General features: G+C 31.1%; 2 protein-coding genes across 3 annotated transcripts in view; one reads left to right on the forward strand and one right to left on the reverse strand.

Moving 5' to 3' along the window:
• Window positions 1-22,355, forward strand: part of LOC114130748 (E3 ubiquitin-protein ligase MYCBP2) — a 272,960-nt gene that overhangs the window by 72,172 nt on the left and 178,433 nt on the right. The gene's annotated exons all lie outside the window — the stretch shown is intronic.
• LOC126550949 (uncharacterized) overlaps window positions 17,961-22,355 on the reverse strand; it is a 119,340-nt gene continuing 114,945 nt past the window's right edge. Inside the window, exon 4 of the mRNA XM_050203599.1 lies at window positions 17,961-19,634. Coding sequence (XP_050059556.1) covers window positions 18,104-19,634 — 1,531 coding nt within the window. The 3' untranslated portion in view covers window positions 17,961-18,103. The remainder of the gene's footprint in view (window positions 19,635-22,355) is intronic.

The following is a 22,355-nucleotide window of genomic DNA, read 5'->3' on the forward strand; positions in this document are numbered from 1 at the left end:
CATAATATAAATATTGTTTTCAGTTAGTAGGGTGATTATGGATGAGGGAGGAATGGTTCTCAGTTTTTTAAACGACGCAATTGTGGTGAAGGTTTCGCGTGCTCGCCACTGATAAACGATGGTAACGCATGAGTGTGTGTTTTCGCGCTGTATAATAAAAGTCTAAAAGTTTTGTTGCTCGATCGTATGGGTGGCGTGTGAGGCGGGGGCGCTCCAATTTGCGGCTGCCGGTTGAATTCGGATAAAAAGTGTTCCTTCCTCCCATTCCTCGTCACAACAGCTTCACGCACATGTATTACACCGCCAGGCGATATAAGCGAAAATCCTCGCGCAAACAAACCGTTAATCAAAAAGATTACATTATTATTATTATTATTATTATTATTGTTATTGCGATAACTGCGGTGCGAATTTACAGTGGGGCGAACATATATTATTATACTTACTAAGCAGTGAAACGCGGTCGTATAACACGCCATAAAAAAAAAAAATTATATATAATAACAATAATAATAATAATAAAATCCTAACCCCGGTAAAATATGCGTATGTCGGGCACAGATTTTCATCACAAACTTTTTAGTCCAGAACGATAATCACCCAGTTGGGGAATCGCGCATCTAGCGTATTATTCCGCATCTACCATAGAATATAAATGTATATACAATAATAAAAATAATAAGATATACGAATTCTAGAAGCGAGTGGCGACAGGCACGCGTGCCTGCGGTTAAGTTAAGTTAAATATATTTTTTTTAAGAAGACTAGCAGTCTTAGTCTGCAGCGCAGGAGTCAAAACTTTTACAAGGTTTGACGTAGACAAATGTGTTTATTCTTTATTTTTGGTTATAAATATTTTGTTCATTCCCCCCGATGCGCTTTACTTTGTTGTTGTCACCGCTACCGCTGTCAAGAAACAAACGCTATAGTTGTTAGATGGTTGCTAGTGTTCGATCGCTTAGTTTTCGACGACTTTGTTCAACAATACAGTCACACGGGAAATTACTACTTACCTATATATAATATATATATATATATTTATTATTGATATAAACGTAAAAGGTGGCTGTAGCATTCGTGCGCAAACAATGAAATACGTTTTCATTTCTTAGTCGACATTTAAAAACTACATTTAATGTTAGTATGGTTTTTATATTTTAAAGGTTTTTGATACCTATTTGAGATTCAGAGTGAGTGTAAAACATGAAGTTATATGTATCATATTATTTTTCGTTAAAAAAAGTGATATAAATATGAATAAATATTTTGCAAACAAGACCTTTTTAATGCATATCGAGTCTTAGTTTAAAACTTATTTCATTTAATTCGAAAATTACCGCATTATTATTTTTAGACAATACATTTAAATAGTACTCTATACTTTTATATTATAATACAAGTTTTGTATACTAAAAAAAAAAGTTAGTATTTTAAATTTTGGGCATAACGATAAATATATTGATTTTTAATGTTTTGTATGTACAGTGTATACTGTATATAAATAAAATAAAAATGCTTAAATTTTAATTTGGAGGTTTTTGATACAACAGGGAACTATTTGATACTTTTAAGATGTTAAAGTTGAAAATTCCATAGTTGTTTTTTTAAAATAATCTGAAACAAATTAAAGGAAAACAAGAATAAAAACTAAAACTAGTTTTTGACAAAATCTATTTTATATTTTTGGCGTAAATCATAAACGAATAACTTTAGATACTTAATTTTTTTTACCAGATGTTGTTTATATTAATATTTTAAAAACATATACTTTTTTTTTTTTTTTTTATCAAAAACGCATTTTTAAGTTATAAATAGACATTCAATTTTTTTAGCTTTAGACTAAAAATATTGATTAAAATGTTCAAATGTTCGTTTGATCAAAAAGTTTGAAAATTTAATATAAGATTCCTCATACGTTTTTTTATAACCATTTAAAAATATTAAAAATATATTTACAAGCACGTTGTTTTTTATAGATATTTTTTGTTTGAATTTGGACGAAATTCGAGATTTAAACAAGAATAACAATTTTCATTATTTTGATTTAATTTTAGGTTAGTTTTTTTTTTAATCTTGAAACTTTTATGTACATTGTATAATGATATTATTTTCAAAACATTTAGATTGAATTTATACAAATTATTATTATAGTTTATATCATATTATCAATAGTAAAATAAATTACTATACTATTACTATTATATTTATATTTTAATAAAAACAAAATATTTAGATATATACAATAATAGCCTGACTTACCATCTTCGCTTACAATCGTTTTTTTTTTGTATACCATAATTAATCATTTTCTACTGTACAGCAAAGCAGTTACCTATTTTCCCTTTTTGTGAGTATGATTTTATATGCATATATGACATGTCATTATACGTATAGTGAACTTTTGTTCGGCAGTCGTATATTTTCTTCTCCTTTTCATCAATAAACATTCAGTCTAATCGAATTTCATAGCAGTCTATTGCTTTAAGTATATGAAAAATATGATGTTAGCGTGAATTTACGTTTTACGTTGTATTGACTACGTGAGTGAGTTGTTTAGTTTACACTACATTCATATGAAAAAATATATAAGTCCTGTTAACAATACGTTTACATAATTGCTGTTAAAATAGTGCAACACGAATTTTGCTAAAGTATTGCGTGTTTATATTATATTATTTTAGGTATAATCGCTATAGGCATAACAATGGGTAGTGCACGTGAAATAAATGTGTTCATTACTCATATTACACTTGTTTCTCTTTAACGAGTACGGGTCACGGCTGAGGTCAGTTTTAATTCACCTAATGTTTTACGACTAACATAACTACAGTTTATAAACAAGTCTCTTTATTATTCATAAGTTATTTATTTCATCGAACACCTACTAGTATTATATAAATGTAAATATTATATGATAAAAATAAAATTACGATTTTATTTTTAATTCTATCAAATTATATTTTTATAATTTCAGCATTTTATTTTATATGCTCATGATTCCATTCAACATATACAACTCTCAATGTTATATCTATTTTATTTTATATATTTAGCTTGCTTGTATATGACATAGTATTTACTTTACATTAATATATTTCTATATTGTGACATAAAATAAGTACTATAAATATATGACTTCTCAACTTTATCACTCCTTTAACTCCTATGAATATGATCAAATATATTTAATATATATAAAATTTGTTGTATCTAGTTTTGATTTTTAGTGTACCTAATTATTACTATAATTATGTATGTATAGTGTATACGTATTAAAAAGTATCATTTTTATCATTTTTTTTTTTTTGGCGTGCCGTATATAAAATGTTAAAACAGAATAAATATTAATATATTCTCGTCGCTCTTGAAGGTTTCGTGTATTAATATAATATTATATACTATGACGAACGTCGAATTTATAAAGCTTTCATGCGTTTTTCGTATTCCGCGGATAGCGTATTTTTAAAATGAATAATTAAAATCAAACTCTACACTCGATGTAACAACAGCGGGCGCGTGATTGTTCACTGTATTTGGAACTGTCTCTAGCTGAATATTTATCCACCGCTGTTTAGGAATGTCAATATGTTATATATACGCAAATTTTGTTACGGGTAAAATTTAATTAAATCCTTTAGATATATACTCACACTCACACCCACACACATACACATATTATACATATCTCGCCATCTTATACGGAAACGTTGATGTATATGGTATTGCAAACGTTAGCTGAGACCGACGTATACAATATTATGAACCTCGAGTGCACAATAATATAGGTCCGTGTAACATTATATTGCTTCGATTTTTACTGGTAAATCAAAGTTTTAATGGAAATGCGCGCACCCATCTAATGATTAATCATACAACAATTTAACTAATACGTTCAGCCAAAGTTAGGAGAGTATATCTCTCCTAGCTTAAAATGTATATATTGAATGCATTGTAATTGTAACCACTAATTCATGACTGAGTACATATATTATTGAGTATTTGACATGACGTATACAAGTCTCTTGCACGGTATTCGTTGCAAATATTATGTATTATTATTAGTATTATATTAGTTTTTATGATTTAAATCAACTTAAATACATCCAATAACATAAAGGAATGAATATGAAATAATAGTTGAAAAAGTAACATAAAATCATCATTGTTGAGTGTGACGATTTCATAATATTCCGAATGACATTCAGTATTATTGTAGTAGAGTTGAAACTTTACGAAACGCGTTGAATGCCTTTCTAAAATGCTTATTTAAGTAATGGTTTTAAGTTTAATTGGTTAACGGTTTTATTTTAATATAGATTAAAACTTCAAAATGATTTTCCATTTTTTTATTTTAGTCATGTATTAAATTCATAAATAGATACTATGTATTCTTTAAAGAGTAATCTGTGTAGATAAATACTTCAGTTTTTCAAATAAAAACCCTAATTTTGCATAAGTTATTCAACTGACAATATTTCTGAAAATATTGTTGTATACCTAATCAAAATTTAAACGAGTATTTTTTGAATTATTTAATTTTTCTTCTTAGGATTAAGGTATAGTATATAGGGTTGAATGATATTGGGGCTATGGCCATTTGAAAATCATAATAACTAATATTAATCCATCAACATTTATAATTTATAAAGCTAGTCAAAGTATAATAAATTACGATTTATTATACTAATAATATCACCTAAAATTAAGTTTTGTCTTCAGTCCAAAACAACTTCTTAAGATATATATCATATACATATGATAAATGTTGTATTGAAAGTTTCCTTTCTCAGAATATGATATCACTTGTAGATATTTTAGAATAATGATATTAAATAAAATGTTTAGTATTTTGAATTTTTTTTTAAAATTATTGTATAATATTTTTTACTGTCATAAATTCATAATCTGCTGACATATATCTGTCAAAAATTCAATTGAAACTATTATCTTTAGTAGGTATAATTATTTTGATAACTGAACAACTATTCGTTGAAATGCTAAATTCGGCAATAAAATTAATATTTTTAAAAATTAGTCCACTAAATAATTTAAAATAGTAAAAAAAAAGGTTTTTTATTTAAAAACAGAAGTGTTTTTATTGTCACAGGAATCGCTTCTAAGCAGAAGAAAAAAAACATGAATTATAAATTTTACATATTGGATAAAATTTTCTGAAATCAGAACCTGAATAAATTTATTAACAACAAAATAGGAATGAGGTTGAGGGATTTTTGGTGAATTATCCTGTGAATACATTGTTTAAAATGAATGGAGGAAGATTAAATTATTGACAAGTAGGTACATCACTGGTAGCTTTTTTTTTCTAATAATAATCTATGTTGCTCCAACTTATTTAATGTATGATAAAATAGCGTATATTTATTGGAATAAATACTGAAGCGATCTCTTAAATTTGCATGCTACATTTCTATTTTTAACATGAAAACTGTATATTGTATTACCTATTTACATTTCATACTCCGCTACGATATTTTAATCAAATATGTTAACGTGGCGTTTTGAATAGGCAATTTAGCTACACTACTGTGATGGATCTATTAATTTAATTTGTATATGAATGTATTGTTAATAGTATGTTAAAGCACGATATAAGTGATCACTTAGCAAGTGTTTGTTTGGTACGATTATTGAATAAATAATATTACTTAACGGCTGGATATTTTATATTAGTTATTACTATTTTTTATGACAAATTAATAATACTTAGAATTGATTAAATATATAATGTAATAATTTTTTTGTCACATTTGTTGATTTTTTTTTAAAATATTAAAAGTGCTTAAAAAAGTTATTTTTTTGACAACACAATGAATGAAGATATTTGCGTTTTAAATTCTCGAGGTAGAAAACTGGTAACCGTGGGTTTTGGTTACGTAGTTAATTTTTCTAGTTGAACTATAAAAATATTCTGTGTGTGAAAACGATTGAATTTCTACGGTCAAAACGTTTTATGCGGTAATGGCCGTGGTTAAATATTTTCTGCGTGTAGAATCCCTTTATCGTTACATATTTTTTGTCCGTTTCATTTTCGACCGTTGAGTAAAATTTATTTTGTTGGTGAACAGTTAGTGTAGTCCATAAGAATTTTACCATACATTTTTTCTCTTTCCATTAGTTAGGTTAGATTCTTCGGTTATTTGGCTGATTGGGACACTGAAACAATTTTTTTCATAGATTTAGCATAAAAACATTTAACATAATATTATCCCCAAGAATCGTTAAATAGGTTCAACGATGTAACCACGCAGTTTACTGTTATAATAACTATTATAGCATTATAATAATTCTTTTCTTTGGTGTCTACCGGATTTCGTAGGTTTACACAGAGATCGCTACTTGTAGGTGTATACGATACTGAGGGAAAACGTTTCGATAAAATAATATCTCCGAATTTATGAGTTAGAAACCACATTTACTAAAACTATGTTATAGTAAATTATTACATAGAATAAAAACACGACATAAATGTCTGATACTTTAATTTGGTTGAATTGTGATGTTTTTAACACTATACTGATCAACCCAAATACATCTTAGTTTCGTATAGGATTCCACGATAGTTCGAGCGCGATAGTCCAATGCTTAGCATTAAAAAATATATAATATTGATGGTTTTCTTCTCCGCGTACATCTTTTCTAGGGTTACTCTATTTTATTGCATATTATTGAGTTCAGTATTTTAATACTGAAAAATTAATAGATAAAGATCGATTACTAATTTGACAAGAGATAAGTTAATTTTTATAATGATTCTCTAAAATACAATACATTTTACTTTAAAAATTCATGGTGAATCACCAATTTATATAATATATAATATATATATTATATATATTTAAAATCTGTTCCTTTAATGATCACAATGCGTTTAATATAGCGCTGTTTCCAATGTCGTATTCTATACACGCTGGTCTTTACTCGTGCGATTTTTAATATTTTCGCATCGCATGGTTCCTACCATTTTTTATTATTGTACAGAAATCGTAGATAGAACAACATTTTTATTACAACACCCTGTATAAATTATCATACGTTACACGTACATCATATTATATTTATAAAAAGGGACAAAGCAAATGTAAATATGCCTTACCGGAAATGAAAAATAAATAATGTGTAAATTTGTTTTAGTTTTTTTTTATACCTGTTATACTAGAACTATACTGAAATTTATATAAATTATGGTTTTGTCGGTGGTATGCAATTTTAGTTGTGGAGGTATAATTTATCTGTCTTTTATGTTTAACATTCCGTATGATTGTTGCATTCATATCGTTGTTTTCATGTTTTTTCGATGGTTATGACTATCTATTCAAAGAAAATCATCTTGTTATTTTTATAATTTTTTAAATTTTGATAAGTAACTACCACTTATAGTCACACTAGAATTTCAGAAAAATTTGAGAATCTGGCAGAACGATGAAAGTACTAGCTGGTTTTACAATAATGTGTGTTCATTTAAAAGCAGCAAAAATGCTTGAATGTTTAACATTTGAGGTAGTTTCTAGAGAAAAATTGGATTTTTTTGATACCTACTTAGGAAATACCTTTCAAAATAAATCATAAAAACTAAAAAATAATTAAGGAAAACCTTTATTTTTGTTGTTACATAAAAACAAACAACTCTAGAGAATTAAAATTGTATGCATAAATTTTCAAAATATAATATTCAAATTATTTTGTCTTTTTTACTACTGTAAACTATTATTTACTCAATAAAATAAAATTTCAAAATGTTTAGAATAGTAAATGCTTTTACAACGAATATATTATATTATATCGGTACTTTGGTATTGATTTATAAGTTAATAATAGCTACTCAATAATGCTATATTATTATAATAAGTATAATTTCATAATGCAAGTTTATTATTTGATTTGTTTTTGTTAAAAGTTAGTTCAGCCTATCGTGTAGTAAAATAAATTTTTATAAATTAAATATAAATATTAATATAGGCTGACAGATGGTTTCGAATCGGCATTTTTTTGTTGTATGAAATGATTTACTATTCAACTCAAATTTAATATATCCATTACGGTGACCTATTCAATGATGAAGTACACCCGACATCTACTATTTAGCCGAGCGATTAAGCCTCATATTTTTTTTTATTCTTTTTGTAACCCTTCTAACTTTAAACGAAAGATAATTATACTTTTATTTCATTATCATGTTTTATGCATAGGTATTACATATTAGGTATATTTTATTAGTTTAGTATACTATTCAAATTTTAATTTTCCTTCACTTTTGTTTTTGTTTTTTTACTCATTTAATGTGTTAATCTTTGTGCATTTAACTATGAAGTATTCAATTTGTGAATGCGAGTATTCATGTGTATAGAATTCATTTTAGTGTAAATACAGTGAATGCATTTTATTAAATAATAAGTAATATTTTCAATTATAAATAAGTACTAAACAATATTAGGCACATATTATATTTTTACGTATTTACATTTTTATGTAAATAATAATACATTTTGCTTTCTATATTTTCGATGCAGTGAATATATCCAGATATCTATAACACATTGTAGTCACTTAATCTACATAGTGAAATAATATTATTTTTATATTTTATATGTTAAAACTATTCTATTAGTATTATAATACATTTCGTAATTTTTTCCTGTATAAATAAGTTAAAAATAAAAATATTTAACATTCTACTTATGTTTCTTCAGTAATTGTGTAAAGTACCTATATACCTATGACTGCAATTTCTATTGTGCTCATTGCTTATTCGTTTCACTGCAGAAGAATAAAGAATAAACTTTTGCTTCACTACATTAGTTCAACATCTAAAGGTCAATACGTTTTTATATTTATATATTGATAAAAGCATTAAATATATTTCATGAAAATCATTTACGGTTTACTAACGCCAAAATGTGCTTTTGAACACAATTTATTATATATAACATTATAACGGATAAATTACTATAAAATTAATATATGATTTAATCTACCTACTTTAAATTAAATAATTTTTAATGATAACTGCGTTTTAAAACAACTGAAATTATTTTCTATTCCGCTATATCTATCTAATCATATTTTCACGAATAAAATAACGTACGGGTTTTAATATATAGAAAATAGAAGTGTTAAAAATGTATAATATTTAAACAAAAAATATACAAACATATTTGATTATCTATTAATAGTTGTTTATTTTCACAATAAATTATGCCATAGGTTATTATTGTATTCTTACTCATTGTTTATTTATACGTTTATAATATTATATTTTTTGGTTTATGAATTTCTGAAAGATTTTGTGTTAAATAATATAATGCATAAGTTTTAATTGAAAACTTCATGGTATTTCTAATTGTCAAATGGATCAAATTTTGTTTTGTTACCTAATTTAATAAACTGTTATTTTTAGAATATCAGTTTGAAATTATCCATTGCATATTTTAAATAAAAGTTTTAATTACTTTTTGTGTTGAATACAATTTGATAGTCTTTTATTTTACTCTTATTTGTTTACGAAGTACAATACAACATTTGACAGCAATTTCCTTCCCTAGACGGGTAGTTGTTAATTTTGCGCCGGTTTCGTTTCCGACAAATTTTAATATCTTATAGTGTCCATTTAAACCAGCGACGGAGTCAGTCCATTTAGATGGATGATATATATTTATTTTTTAATGGGTAGGTAGGTATTTTTATTTCTGCAAGAAAAATAAAATAATTGATAATAAAGTATAATATGTATATGTATTTTTTTATTATATTTTACGACCTTAGTAATTATTTTTAATGGAATTTATTTTATACATATGAAAAACTGTGAATAAAATTTAAACGTAAAAGCATATAATCGTTTTGATATTTTAAATTTGACTTCAATTCAGCTTAAAATATTTAATTTTGCGTTAAACTAGTTTTTATTTATTTTTTTATAATTATTTCTGATAATTATACTAATAAATGTTTCAGCAAAATGTTTGTGCTGATCGTCTACTTCAAAACTAATATTAAAGATTTCGTTGTCTTTGTAAACTACATGTTACATATCCTTAATAATTTTTCATCTTGATAATTTCTATCTAATATTAATAATGTGTAATATACAAAGTATTACTTATGTTATTTTAATTATGCGTTGATTCTTATAAAAAATGATGTCGTAAAAAGATGAAAGAATTTTAAAATTTATGAGATTATTATTTTTTTGATATTGTGTGAATGGATTTAGATAGGTATATAATATACTAATATAATTGGATAATTTGTTAGGGTTGTGAAGTGCAAAGAGTTAGTGGTCAGACCCTTCTTTGACCTTTAAAACTTAGACACGGCTGTGATTTTAATGGTATAAACTATAAAGCACTGCTGTGATTGACTGGACACAACAGGTTCGTTTAACAATATATTTTAGATTCTGAACGAAGTGATAAATGTATTGATTTTACAATTACAATAATATGTTTTGTTTTTTTTTTGTCTCTGTGTACACCATAACTTGTCAAAATAATGCTTTTTTTTAAAACTTCAGAGGTGGTTCCGATAGCAAAGTGAATATTCTTGGTTCATTATAGAGGTAAAAAATAAGAAGTTTTAAGAAGTTATCAAAAAATATCGGGGGAAAAAAAGTGATTTAAAAACAAAAATTTTTACGCAAAACCAGTTTTCGATAAAATCGATTTTTTTTACTCAGTTGTAATTCATAAACGAATCATTGTAAATACTTAAAATTATTACCAAAAGGTTATATTAGAGTTATCTATACTCAGTTAAATTTTCAAAATATTATAGATTTTTTTGAGCTATTTATGTATAGAGTATATTATAGACTACTGAAATTTTCGATTTTTCTAAGTATTTTTTTTTTTAAATGTCGATAAAAAAATTGTGGGTGCTCAAAAAAAATATAAAATTTAATACTAGGTTTCTGATAAGTTGCTCTTATTGTAGATAAAAAAAAAATCAAAAATCGTTGGTCACAAATTTTTTTATAAGCGTTTTAAATTTAAAATTTTACTAAAATTGTTAATATTATTTTAACAAATTTATTTATGGCAAATTATTTTGTAAATTTATAAATAAGCTAAGAGTTAAAAATTGAAATCAAGATTTTTCACCAGTTTGGCTCACAATAATTATAAAATAAGTTGAGCGTTGGCCAATTAAAAAAATGTTTTTTAAGTTTAAATTTTTACGAAATCCAAAATTTTAGCGTAAAACAACGATTTACTATTAAATAATTTTAGAGTTTTGTTATAGTTAATAACTAATAGTCGTAAAAACTTGAAACATAGATATACCAGTTGTGTAAATTTCCAATTTCTGTACAAGATTTAGTTTTAATTTATTCAGGTCAATATTAACCACCTTTTTCATCATTCTATTTAAAACATATATCCTAAGCTGGCAAATCATCTCCGTTCAGAATCGTTTTTTGTATATAATGATACCTATCATTGGATTCAAATTTAACACTCTTATATATAATAGTGATCCATGAGGCATCTAATATATAGTAGAGCAGTACCCACTTGATCCCGCTTTTTAGTTTAAATCTTATTTGCATTCGTAATTTTTCATCTTTATCATGATTATTATTATTATTTTATTTTTATTTTTATCTGTGCATATCAAATTTAGCATAATTATTTTTACCGCGAATATTTTTCAAAAAAAAAAAAAATTGGCCATTATGACTTCTTATTTAATACTATTTAGTAATTTATTTAGTATTGCTATATATATATATTCATTATGCATATTTTATTTATGTCCTATTGCTGAGAAATGAACGTGTAGCAAGTTTTCATATAAATGCATAATAATAGATATAATGGCGAAACCACCACCATTGTCATCACTTGTTATATACAGATCTTATTGGCACAGCTCGGGTTTTCATCGAAAATTCATTCGGTTGTGTTTATTATTTTTTCACAAGACGATCTCCGACTAAAAAACATATTGCACTTTGTTCGATAGGTTTATATATATATATATATATATATATATATATAAAAGTTCTTATCGACCATCCGCCTACGTATTTATATATATGTACGTATTGGTCTGTCCTACATACTGTTGAATTATTTATACTGTGACTGTAGTTTTTCCCCACCCTAACCACCCTTCCAATCTGTAGTGGATAGATCTAACACAGACACAAGCACACACATATACAGTGACTCATATTATATAAACAGTAAAACGTAAAACATATTGTATATATATATTATTGGACAGACAACTAGCAATATAAAACTCGGTCGACTATTGCGGATGTATTTATTTTTTTCATACATATGCGTTTTTTAAAATTAATTTAAGGCGACTTACAGAAACACTGACGGCGCGGAGTGACAACTGACAGATCAAAGGACGGTTATAAGCTTCAGCCAGCTTGTCGTTTGTGCGAATTCGTGTTTTCGGTCGATCTTACCTATATACATGATCCTGAGGCTACAAAATCTCGTGTTTCGCCTCGGTCATTGTGAATAGCTTTCTGGTGTGTGTGTGTCTACTCTACCCTCTCTACCACTATCACTATTTATCTCTGTCGTTCTATCTTGTTGACGTGGTTGAGAGTCGCATGCGAAGGATCAAGAAACAAAGGAGTTGCTCATTAGTGATTATTATAACTAAAATATGTTTGTTCTTTAAAACTTTTTACTAACTCTCAAAATTGCCTTCATTTAAAAAGTCTACAGCGCCGAAGTGCACGACTTTAAACTTTTGAATAATGATAAAAAAATTTGAATTTGAACATTGTGTTATATTTTGTTATTTGTAGAAAACTGTATTACAAAAAAACCATAATCTCTGGTTAATTATACATTTTTGTCGTGCTTTTATGTTGGATATATATTTCATTACCATTGTTCACTGTCCATAGTTTTTCTTACCTTGCAGCTATACAATATTGGCAAACAAACTTATTATATAATGCGCTGCACTAGTAGTGTAATGTTATATATTATATATATACAATTTATGGTTGTTTTCGTTTAATTGATAATAAGTATAAAGGTTAACTATCTTTTAGATATAAGATTACGTATGCCGAATTTTATTTTAGAAAAAGAATATCTGTCCACAATGTTTAAGTGTTTAAGTTATTAACGTTATTAAATATTATATTTTATTTTACAAGAATACAGTTTAATGATGATTATAATGATAACAATAAACACAACATTTGTAGTTAGAGGAGTTACCTGAAAATTGATTTGCATGAGTTAACAAATGTATTTTTAAAATACCATTAGATCTTTTGAATAAAATTTTAAAAGCTACTTGCTGTACAACTATTGATTAAATATTAATATATATATATATATTTTACTATTTTAAAGTAGTTCAGTGATAAACGAGGACATAATATATTTTATCATAAATTAATTTTTAGCGATAAGCGATATGCCGATTCTTAAGACTTAAATTGTATACTATATTATTGCACCGTATACCATATTGTAGACCGTATAGTGCATAATTTCGTTATTAACCGGTTTGAATAAATTAAACATCATAGTAATAATATTAATAATATTTACATAATAGTTACTGGAAAATTATTCTTATGACGATCGTATAGGTACTTGAATTTTCTAACCTACCGGGTACCATGCCGTGCAATAACAATTGTATTATCGTGACTCGTTAAATGCATACGAGGTTCCGTAAAATTTGATCTAATGATGTTATTATCATTTACTAACGTTGGATTCTATGTTTTTCGTTGAACATTTTAACTACAATTATACTATTATTGATTTTTATATATTTTAACTTGGGTTCAACGCTCAATACTCGGAATACGAAATTTTCACTTAGCTACTCAAAATCTGAATAAGCTAACGTCAACTCGGTAGCTGTTTGTCGGTTATTTTGTTTACATAAACACGGTAAGAGAGTTGATAAAGAGACAGAGCGACAGCGTTACAATGATCGTAATTATTATTTTATGAATACTACATTTGCGTGTGTTTTAAGTCAATAGTATAGGCTTTTGGCGGATAAAAGCCACTATGCACATATTATATTATTATTTATTTTATATATATTGTATACGCGGTAAAATAAACACGTATAGGAATTAGCTTGGTTGAGAAAATAAATAGGAATTCGACCCATTGCGGTTGGAACTTTTGTTTCCGTCGTGTATGCTTGAAAATGGATTATATTTAAAGTGACTCTCGACGACGACGACAACCAACGAACCTTGATGTCGTATTATACGTATAGTGACGAATTATGTGCAGCTGAGCCCACTCCCACGGTACCGAGAGTACTGCTTACTATTATTATTGTTGACTGTTGTTATTGCATTTGCTAATTTTGCGTACGTGACCGGAGTGTTCATTATAGTATATAATATAATATATACAGAGTGATTCACCAAAAATGATCTATCTTTTTTTCTAAAATAGTTTTTTTTAAATCTGATTTTTTGAATTTTTTTATTACCCGTAAAGACCTTACTTTAAAATATTTGCGATATTTATACTATATTATAGCGATAAAAACTTGTGTTTTTCAAACGAAAAATACAAAATAAAAAATAAATTGATCGTTTAAAGATAATACTATAGTGATCAACCGTGCTGAATCACTCTGTATATATACCGAGCAATCTTCGAAACCGACGGCCGTGCGCGTCTTGAGTGCGCTTCGACGGCGGACGGTGAGAGAGAGCCTATTATTAATTATATATTATACACGCGCAGTCTTCATCCCAAATGATGTTTGCCGTTTATGACGGTACACTCGGTACAGTTTTTGTGTTTGTGTAACGTGCAAGTGACGTACACTGCGAGAGTTAAGTGTTGTACCGAAATGACGTATTATTTCAATAGGCGCGATAACGTATATTATTATAATATAATGTACTGCCTGTAGTATACATAAATATATTATATATTATACGAAGGGTGAATGCCTGCGAAGTTTAATTTGATTTTAATCAAAGTAGTTTTTATCGAAACTCAGGAGGGGTACATGTCTCACACTGAACAAAGTATTGCTACTTATCACAATTTTATTTAGATCTGCACACTCGACGCTGCTGAAATGTGTGTTGGTTAGAATGGGATTCAGTTCGTATGGCTGTTAGGTCTATAATTTTTGTGAAACGAATACATCTCTTCATTTTCGTGAAATGCCCACAATCTCCTCCTTCACCCTCTTCCTCGGAAAATGAGAGCAATGATTGTGAGACTGAGATGAGGACGTAAGACATAAAACGTCAATATTCAGTTTTTCCAGTTGTTTATCCCCCTTCAAAGTACACGAACAGACGTTAAGAATATGATTATCGGCTGTTGGTGTCGAAGTCTTCGTGTTTTTATTTTAACCCGGCCCGGGTCAACGTCGTCGGTTTTCGTTTACACTGTGTTTTGCATAACAAAATAATCTCGGAATAAAAACTTTGTACATTTTTATTTATTGTTACAAACGTTTATTTGCATTGACATTTGATGTATATTGTGCGTAAGTTTCTACTATGCTTTTTGTAGTTGCTACTACGCGCGACGGTCCTAATTTAATTTTTCAAAAACCGTGTATAATTTTGTGTCATTGTTAAAAATCTAATGAAATTCTAGTTTTTATATTCATGTCACAATTCCCAGAATAAAACATCGGTCTGCAGACAGATCAATAGGAGCAACACTATATTTACATTGCCATAATACTGTACCTAATATATTTTTGATCCTAGTTAAACGCATTTTATCGTTAAAAGTACTACAGTCCCGTTAAGTGGGGTTTATTGTTTGATGGCGGATAAAAAATATTACATTAATTTTCTGTTTCCTTATTATGTGTGAAATGTGCATTTGCAGCGTTCTTACACAATAAATCTAAAGTTTTCGAAACGAATTAATTTGTTTTTAAGTCGTCTTATTTAAACCGATCGTTGTTCACTTCTGGGTGTGTTAAAACATATCTTCGTATCGAGGGAGGTAATCGAGTTCCGCTTACAAAACACTTATTTAACTTTTAAGAATCTTGTGAGTAGCCGTGGGTTTTAAATATTATACAGAATGCATAAAATGATTTTTTTCGCTGAACCCTAAATCGTACAAAACTTCAAAGAATCGGGTCGGTGAAATATTATTTTGAATATTTTGTATTGTATAAAGCATCCCAGCAATGAATTTCTGAGAATAATATAATCGCGCGCTCGAATTCGAATTACACATTCGCGAATGCGAACATCCTTGATTACGAACTCTGCTGTATCCTGCAAAGCTCGCGAGGAACAGAGCACTGCACGGGCAACAAACACAGATACACACGCATTCGAATGTATTGTATACTTCATAAAACACATTTTGCATCCTTTCGAAATAACCATAAGTATATACATGTATAATGCACAATGCATGCGTATATTATATGAATTATGTCGAACGGGAATTTGAAAATTATTATTTTGCGCTTACCCGAAGAATTGACGGTCGGGTATAGGGTCGGTCTAAATATAAGAGATATACAATAAGCTATGTTTATAATATATACGTTGAGCCCGGGATAGGTTTTATATTATAAGGCGTATAATATTTTATGTCTTTGAATCGCACGTTTTCCTTTTGTCACATTATTTCGACGTTTTACTGCATAGAGTCAAACGTAGCGAAAGTCCGCTGTTAGAGTTGTAGTTATTACCTGCTGCAGCTCACATATTATAACAAACGTAAAATATGTATATGTCTATAGAAGATTTGTTTTAAGTTAATATACGTGCAATGTGGCACATCACTGCGTACTACAAATTTGTGATGTATTATCATTAAAAAAAAATTGCAAACCGTTTTCGTTTATATAGTTACGACGATTTACCGCGAGCAGTTTGATGTTTAACTTAAATCTTTAAAAATATATTATATTTGTTTGATACTATTTATTGTATTCTATGTATAGTGTATACGATATAGAACTACTGTCTCTCCTACTGTATAGTATAATATTATTGTCTTATCCGTGCACGTTTCAAGCTTTGTATTTCTTATTTTCCTTTAAGTCCAAAGCATCCGGTGTGTCGTGCATCATCCGAACGGCAGCTGTGCGACTGTTCCCGTCGTTGGCCTCGTTTTTGGCAAGTGCTTTTTAATGAACGTCACTTGGTCCAAGCAATCCCGTTTTAATTAAACTCATCCGCGCGAGAACGACGCAAAACGTCATTGTCCGCGGAGAAAACAAATACACAACAGTACTTCTTCATTTTTCATAATTTTCTTTATTTTCATTAAAAATAAATCACAATTATCGTTTTATACATTTTATAATTTGGTTTTCTCTTTAAATAATGATATTGTTTGTGAGTATGTGTATTACATATATTTTAATATACAAATTTATTATTTATACATAATATACTATATTGTACAGGTTGACTTTTTTATCGTGACCTATGTAATATTATGGTTTAGGGAAGGGGATTAAGGGGAGAGGGAAATGGGAAGTTTCAACTAAATGTTTCTGATAATAAAGGGAATTTCACAGATATGACTGTGATTGTAGTTTTTATGAATGAGTGGAAAAAAAATATTGAATTCTTTATGTTTTTTGCAATATATTGCCCGGTTCACGATAGAAAAATCACTCAGTGTAATACGCATATTACACGACACGTAAAAACAACAGTTAAAATAAGAATACAACTAAAACAGGATAGAATAATAAGCATCACATTGAACATATTGTGATGTAATCTTAAATAAATATATATATATAAATCGTGGACGCACTAATAATAATAAAAATAATAATAATAATAATAATAATAGCAATAATGACAATATAATATTAATAATAATAGGTTTGTACAATATATAACGCGTTTTTCGTCGCGTGTACCTCATATGCAGGGGGCCGGCCGCGGCGGATGGATTGTGGTGACTGTGCCAAGGTTGGGTTAAAAAAAAAAAATATACATAAAAAAAAAAATATGCGATCGATGGAAAGTTATGTTATCGTATGTAAATCGCTCGTACAAAAACTCTGAGAATAGCGCCGGCGAAATCGATCGATAAGGAATATAGTTGAAGGCCGCCACGTCGATCTGTAAAGCGCGATTGTCGGCATAGCAGTGCCGCCTTCAAACGGGAGTCGGTTTGTCGGGCACCGGAGGCGGTTGTTGCGGCGGACGGACGTCGTCGGCGGTCGATCGCAGGTCGGTCAGCTCGCAGTAGATGTCGGCGTACGACTCGTCGTCTCGGACGTTCGCGGCGCCGCCGTACAACAGATCGACCGGGTCCACGTAGTCGCTGTTGACCGACGGGGACGGAGACGGCGGTGGCTGCGGCCTGCGAGCCTGTTGACGTCCCTGGACGGACGACCCCGCCGACCCGATCATCTTGATCCTGGGCAACCTGAGCCTGTCCAGCGACGGGGCGCCCGTTCCCACCGACTTGACGTCCCTTGGCCGTCCGTCGTCCGCGATCACCGACTTGGTCATGACGGTGGACGTCGCGTCGTCCAACCCCCTTCCGCCCGTCGAATACCAACCGCTGCCGCCGTCGCTGCCGCCGCCGCAGCACGTCTCCTCCACCCGGATCAGGTCGTACAGGTGTTCGATTATGCCCCGCGCCTCGGCATAGTCGTCCGGATCGTCCAGCTTGTCGCGCAGGTTCTGCAACATCTCGTGCGTCAGCTCTTCCGGTACCGTCTGCGTCCCCTTGTCCTGGTACACGATCACCCGGACGGCTCCCACGTCGCTGCCCCGTACTCCGATTCCGCCGCCCAACTTGAGTCGCTGCAGTTCCGCGTACTCGTGCACGGACACCCTGGACAGAGAGTGCGCCGACATGGTCCTGCACGCCGTGCCTCCGCCACCGCCGCCGCCGCCCCCGACCCCGCCGTTCGGGGTGAGCAGCGACCGGAGCTTGATGAAGTAACCGCGCGCGTTCAGCCAGGTGACCGCGCTCACCGCGCACACCGCGCCGAAACCGCACAGCACCAACAGCACCACCGTGGTGATGACGCCGCGCTCCGCGGTCGGCGACAGGACGTCGCCCAGCGACGAGAATCTGCCGCCGACCTGGGCCGCGGCCGCCCGGTCCCGGACGCACAGGTCGAACGCCACGCCGTCGTCCCGGTCGCAGCCGGCCGCTACCGCGAACTCCGCGATCAGCAGTCGGTCGAGCTCCCAGCCCGTCAGGTTTGCGCAATCCGCTTCCGCCTTGTTCGCCCGGAAGTAGTTCCGGTCGGCGAAGTCGGCGTCGCCGTCGTCGTCGGCCGTTGCGACACCGTTATCGGCCGTGGTCACGGCGACAAACCGCCACGGGGCACAGCCGGACGACCCGCTGAACGTGTTTCCGGTGACGTTCATCTCGGTCGCGGCCCTCTGCAGTCGGATCGCGGGCAACCACTTGCCGTCGGTCACGGGTCGCAGGAAACTGTTGTCGCTGACGCGCAACACCGACCTCGTGCTCCACCTCGTTTCCGGGCTGGACGCCGTCGACTCGTAAAACGCCTCGGCCTCGGTGTGGTTGAACGTGTTGCCTTGCACCAGCACCGTGTGCAGGTTGTGCAGCACGAATCCGCGACCGTCCACCCGTCTGAAAGTGTTGTTGCACAACGTCAGCTTAGTTGCCACTGCCACGGCCGAGGTCCGCACCAATTCGAACCTGTAACGGACAAATACGATAATATTATTACACTAGATTTTAATGCGACCCGTCCAGAATCCCGTTGTTGTCTTAATTTAAGATGTTTAGAAATCAAAGACGCTTTACAGATCGAGTTAGTGGGCTATTGTACTTTTTAATTTTTATCCACTTCTACCTGCACTGCGTCGATATAGATATAATATACAATATATGTCTTTAATATTGAAACTACTTTAAATGAATATTTTATGGGTTAATATAATTTCTTATTAATAAATAAGTATAATCTATTTGGCATAAAAATGTTATAAGTAATAATAAGTGATTTAGTAGGTACTATGAATAATTTGATTTTGTTATTATAACGATACTAATTTAAACAATACAGTGAATAATGTTCCTCTGTGGTTTTTCTCTAAAGTTTACTCAATACTTAAGCCCCCGATTATTTTTTGGACGATTTGCGTCATCGTAAAGATATATCATTCATAATATATGCTTACTGAACGATTGGATACTAACGCTGCAGGGCATACTCGTTGTACTTCGTACCTATAGGAAGATCGTTCACTATAACTTTCGGGTTGTGACAGATTAATCGCCCGTTTTTATAGAATAAATAGGCCAGACCGTGTAGATGCCCGCGGGTAAATGTGCATGTAATAATATATTGTTTTATTTTGCACTCGTGGTAGGTATTTTATTATTATTTTGTAATCGCGTCACTGCACGTGCTGCCTACTACACTCGACGTAACGTGTATACAAATAAAATAATATACGATTTTTTTTTTTTACACGACTATTACATTAACACAATTCGTAGCTTCTCGGCTTTTATTTTATTATTTTTTTTTTCGTCAAAATACTATTTGGTGAAAAAATATAATTAATGTCTGTGTACGCGCGCATACCGAATGCTTATCAGTCGTTCAAAGACCATTGAGTTTTTTAGTTTTGATTTGTTGTAATTTGTCATTTTCATACAGTTTGTGTACATGCGTTTTTCTTCAGCCCCTCAATCATCACTCGAGTGATGATATAATTATACTGAAACAACTCTTCTAGTGCCTAATGTGTATTTTGCATATGATATCGGCTGCACGGGTAAAAGTAATAACGTAGTAGAACACTCAATTTTCCATTCACCGTGTATAAAATTATGCGGAACAAAATAAATAAAAGAACCTTTAAAGAGCGGAGCTGTGTACATACACGACCATTGTTGTGTCGTTACGACAGAACTCGTAGATTGTATGCGCACTTCACGAAGTCTGGTGATACGTCTATCACCGCACTCTTGACGTTTATCCTTTAAAAGCAAACCATACAGTGATATAGAAAAGGGGAAAAATTTCCGCTGGAGGGATAGAGAGAGAGAGAGAGAGTAGATAATACTTATTCATGCGTATACACGCATCGAATAAACTTTTTTGGCCATCAACCAATAAAGTCTTGGTTTGCAACCCATTTAAAAAAAAAAGTAAATATACATAAATATAATATTACATCCATTAAAAAATAGCAACCGTTAATATGTATAATCGTTTTGTACCGGTATCAGGGTGAACTAATTTTTTTTTATTGAAAATCATTATAGAAAATAATGGTTTAACGTAATAAATTATTATTATTATTATTATTACCATAAAATACGAATTTACTTTATTAAAATAATGTTTGTCAACGATTCCATTAATCTTTTAGATTATATATGTATATATTTAGTTATTATAATATGTATGTAAGCACAGTCTGAGGAAAAAGTATCTTGCATATAAAGACGTAATAAATTTTACTTAAATAAATATCTGAAGTACGTTGTTATCTTTGTGTTGCATAGTTATTGAAAGTTTTGAAGTATAAATTTATGCCCTTAAAGAACACATTATTTGCTGACTAATTCATAACTAGTACTTTAATATACGTATAATATTATACACACAAATGATAAATGTACACAACTTTATAATCATCTCGAGTCGTCGGTAAACATAATTTTCAATATTTTATAAGTTTAATATAATAATATTAATAAATATCAATATAAACAAACCTCTATTACCAAAAACGTAATATATGATTTGATTTTATGATAAATAAGGTTTTTGTTGTTTTGTTTTTTTCTAAAACAAATCAACTGTTTTCATAGTTTAAAACAAAGAATTAGGAGGTACTAAGAACCAATATCCGGTATAATAATGTTTTCCACGAATTTCTAAATATTAGAGTAGGTAGATACACAACAGTTGTATGTACCACTCTTTCTCTCGGGAGTTATGGTAAATCGTTTTGGGGCGAAATCCGTTTTAGACACACAACATATAACGTCGTTTATACGTGTGTATATATAGTTCTTCGTACGGCGCCGTCTTAAGTACATGTATAGTAATGACTGACCATCGGCAGCGTGACAGCGGGTGACTGGTAACTACTGATTATTGATGGACCGAGATCCCGGAGCGGGAATTATATGAAGTGTACGCGACTGTAAAACGTACGCCAGCTCGTCGATATCGCATAAATAATGATTAATGGAGTCGTTTGCGAAAGTGAGTGGATTCAATAACAACGGGAATCTCGAGGCCGCGGAAACTATGGTGAAGAGTGAGAGCGAATTCGCCGGATTTCGTCTAAAATGGAATCGATGAGGTTGCGCACATATTCGTTTATATAGGTACAGGAAAAACCGTAGTTGAGTGGTACGTCTACGATTTTCCACAAGTAACGGTAAAAGCGT

Source organism: Aphis gossypii, chromosome 1, assembly GCF_020184175.1.
Source record: "Aphis gossypii isolate Hap1 chromosome 1, ASM2018417v2, whole genome shotgun sequence".
Lineage (NCBI taxonomy): Eukaryota > Metazoa > Arthropoda > Insecta > Hemiptera > Aphididae > Aphis > Aphis gossypii.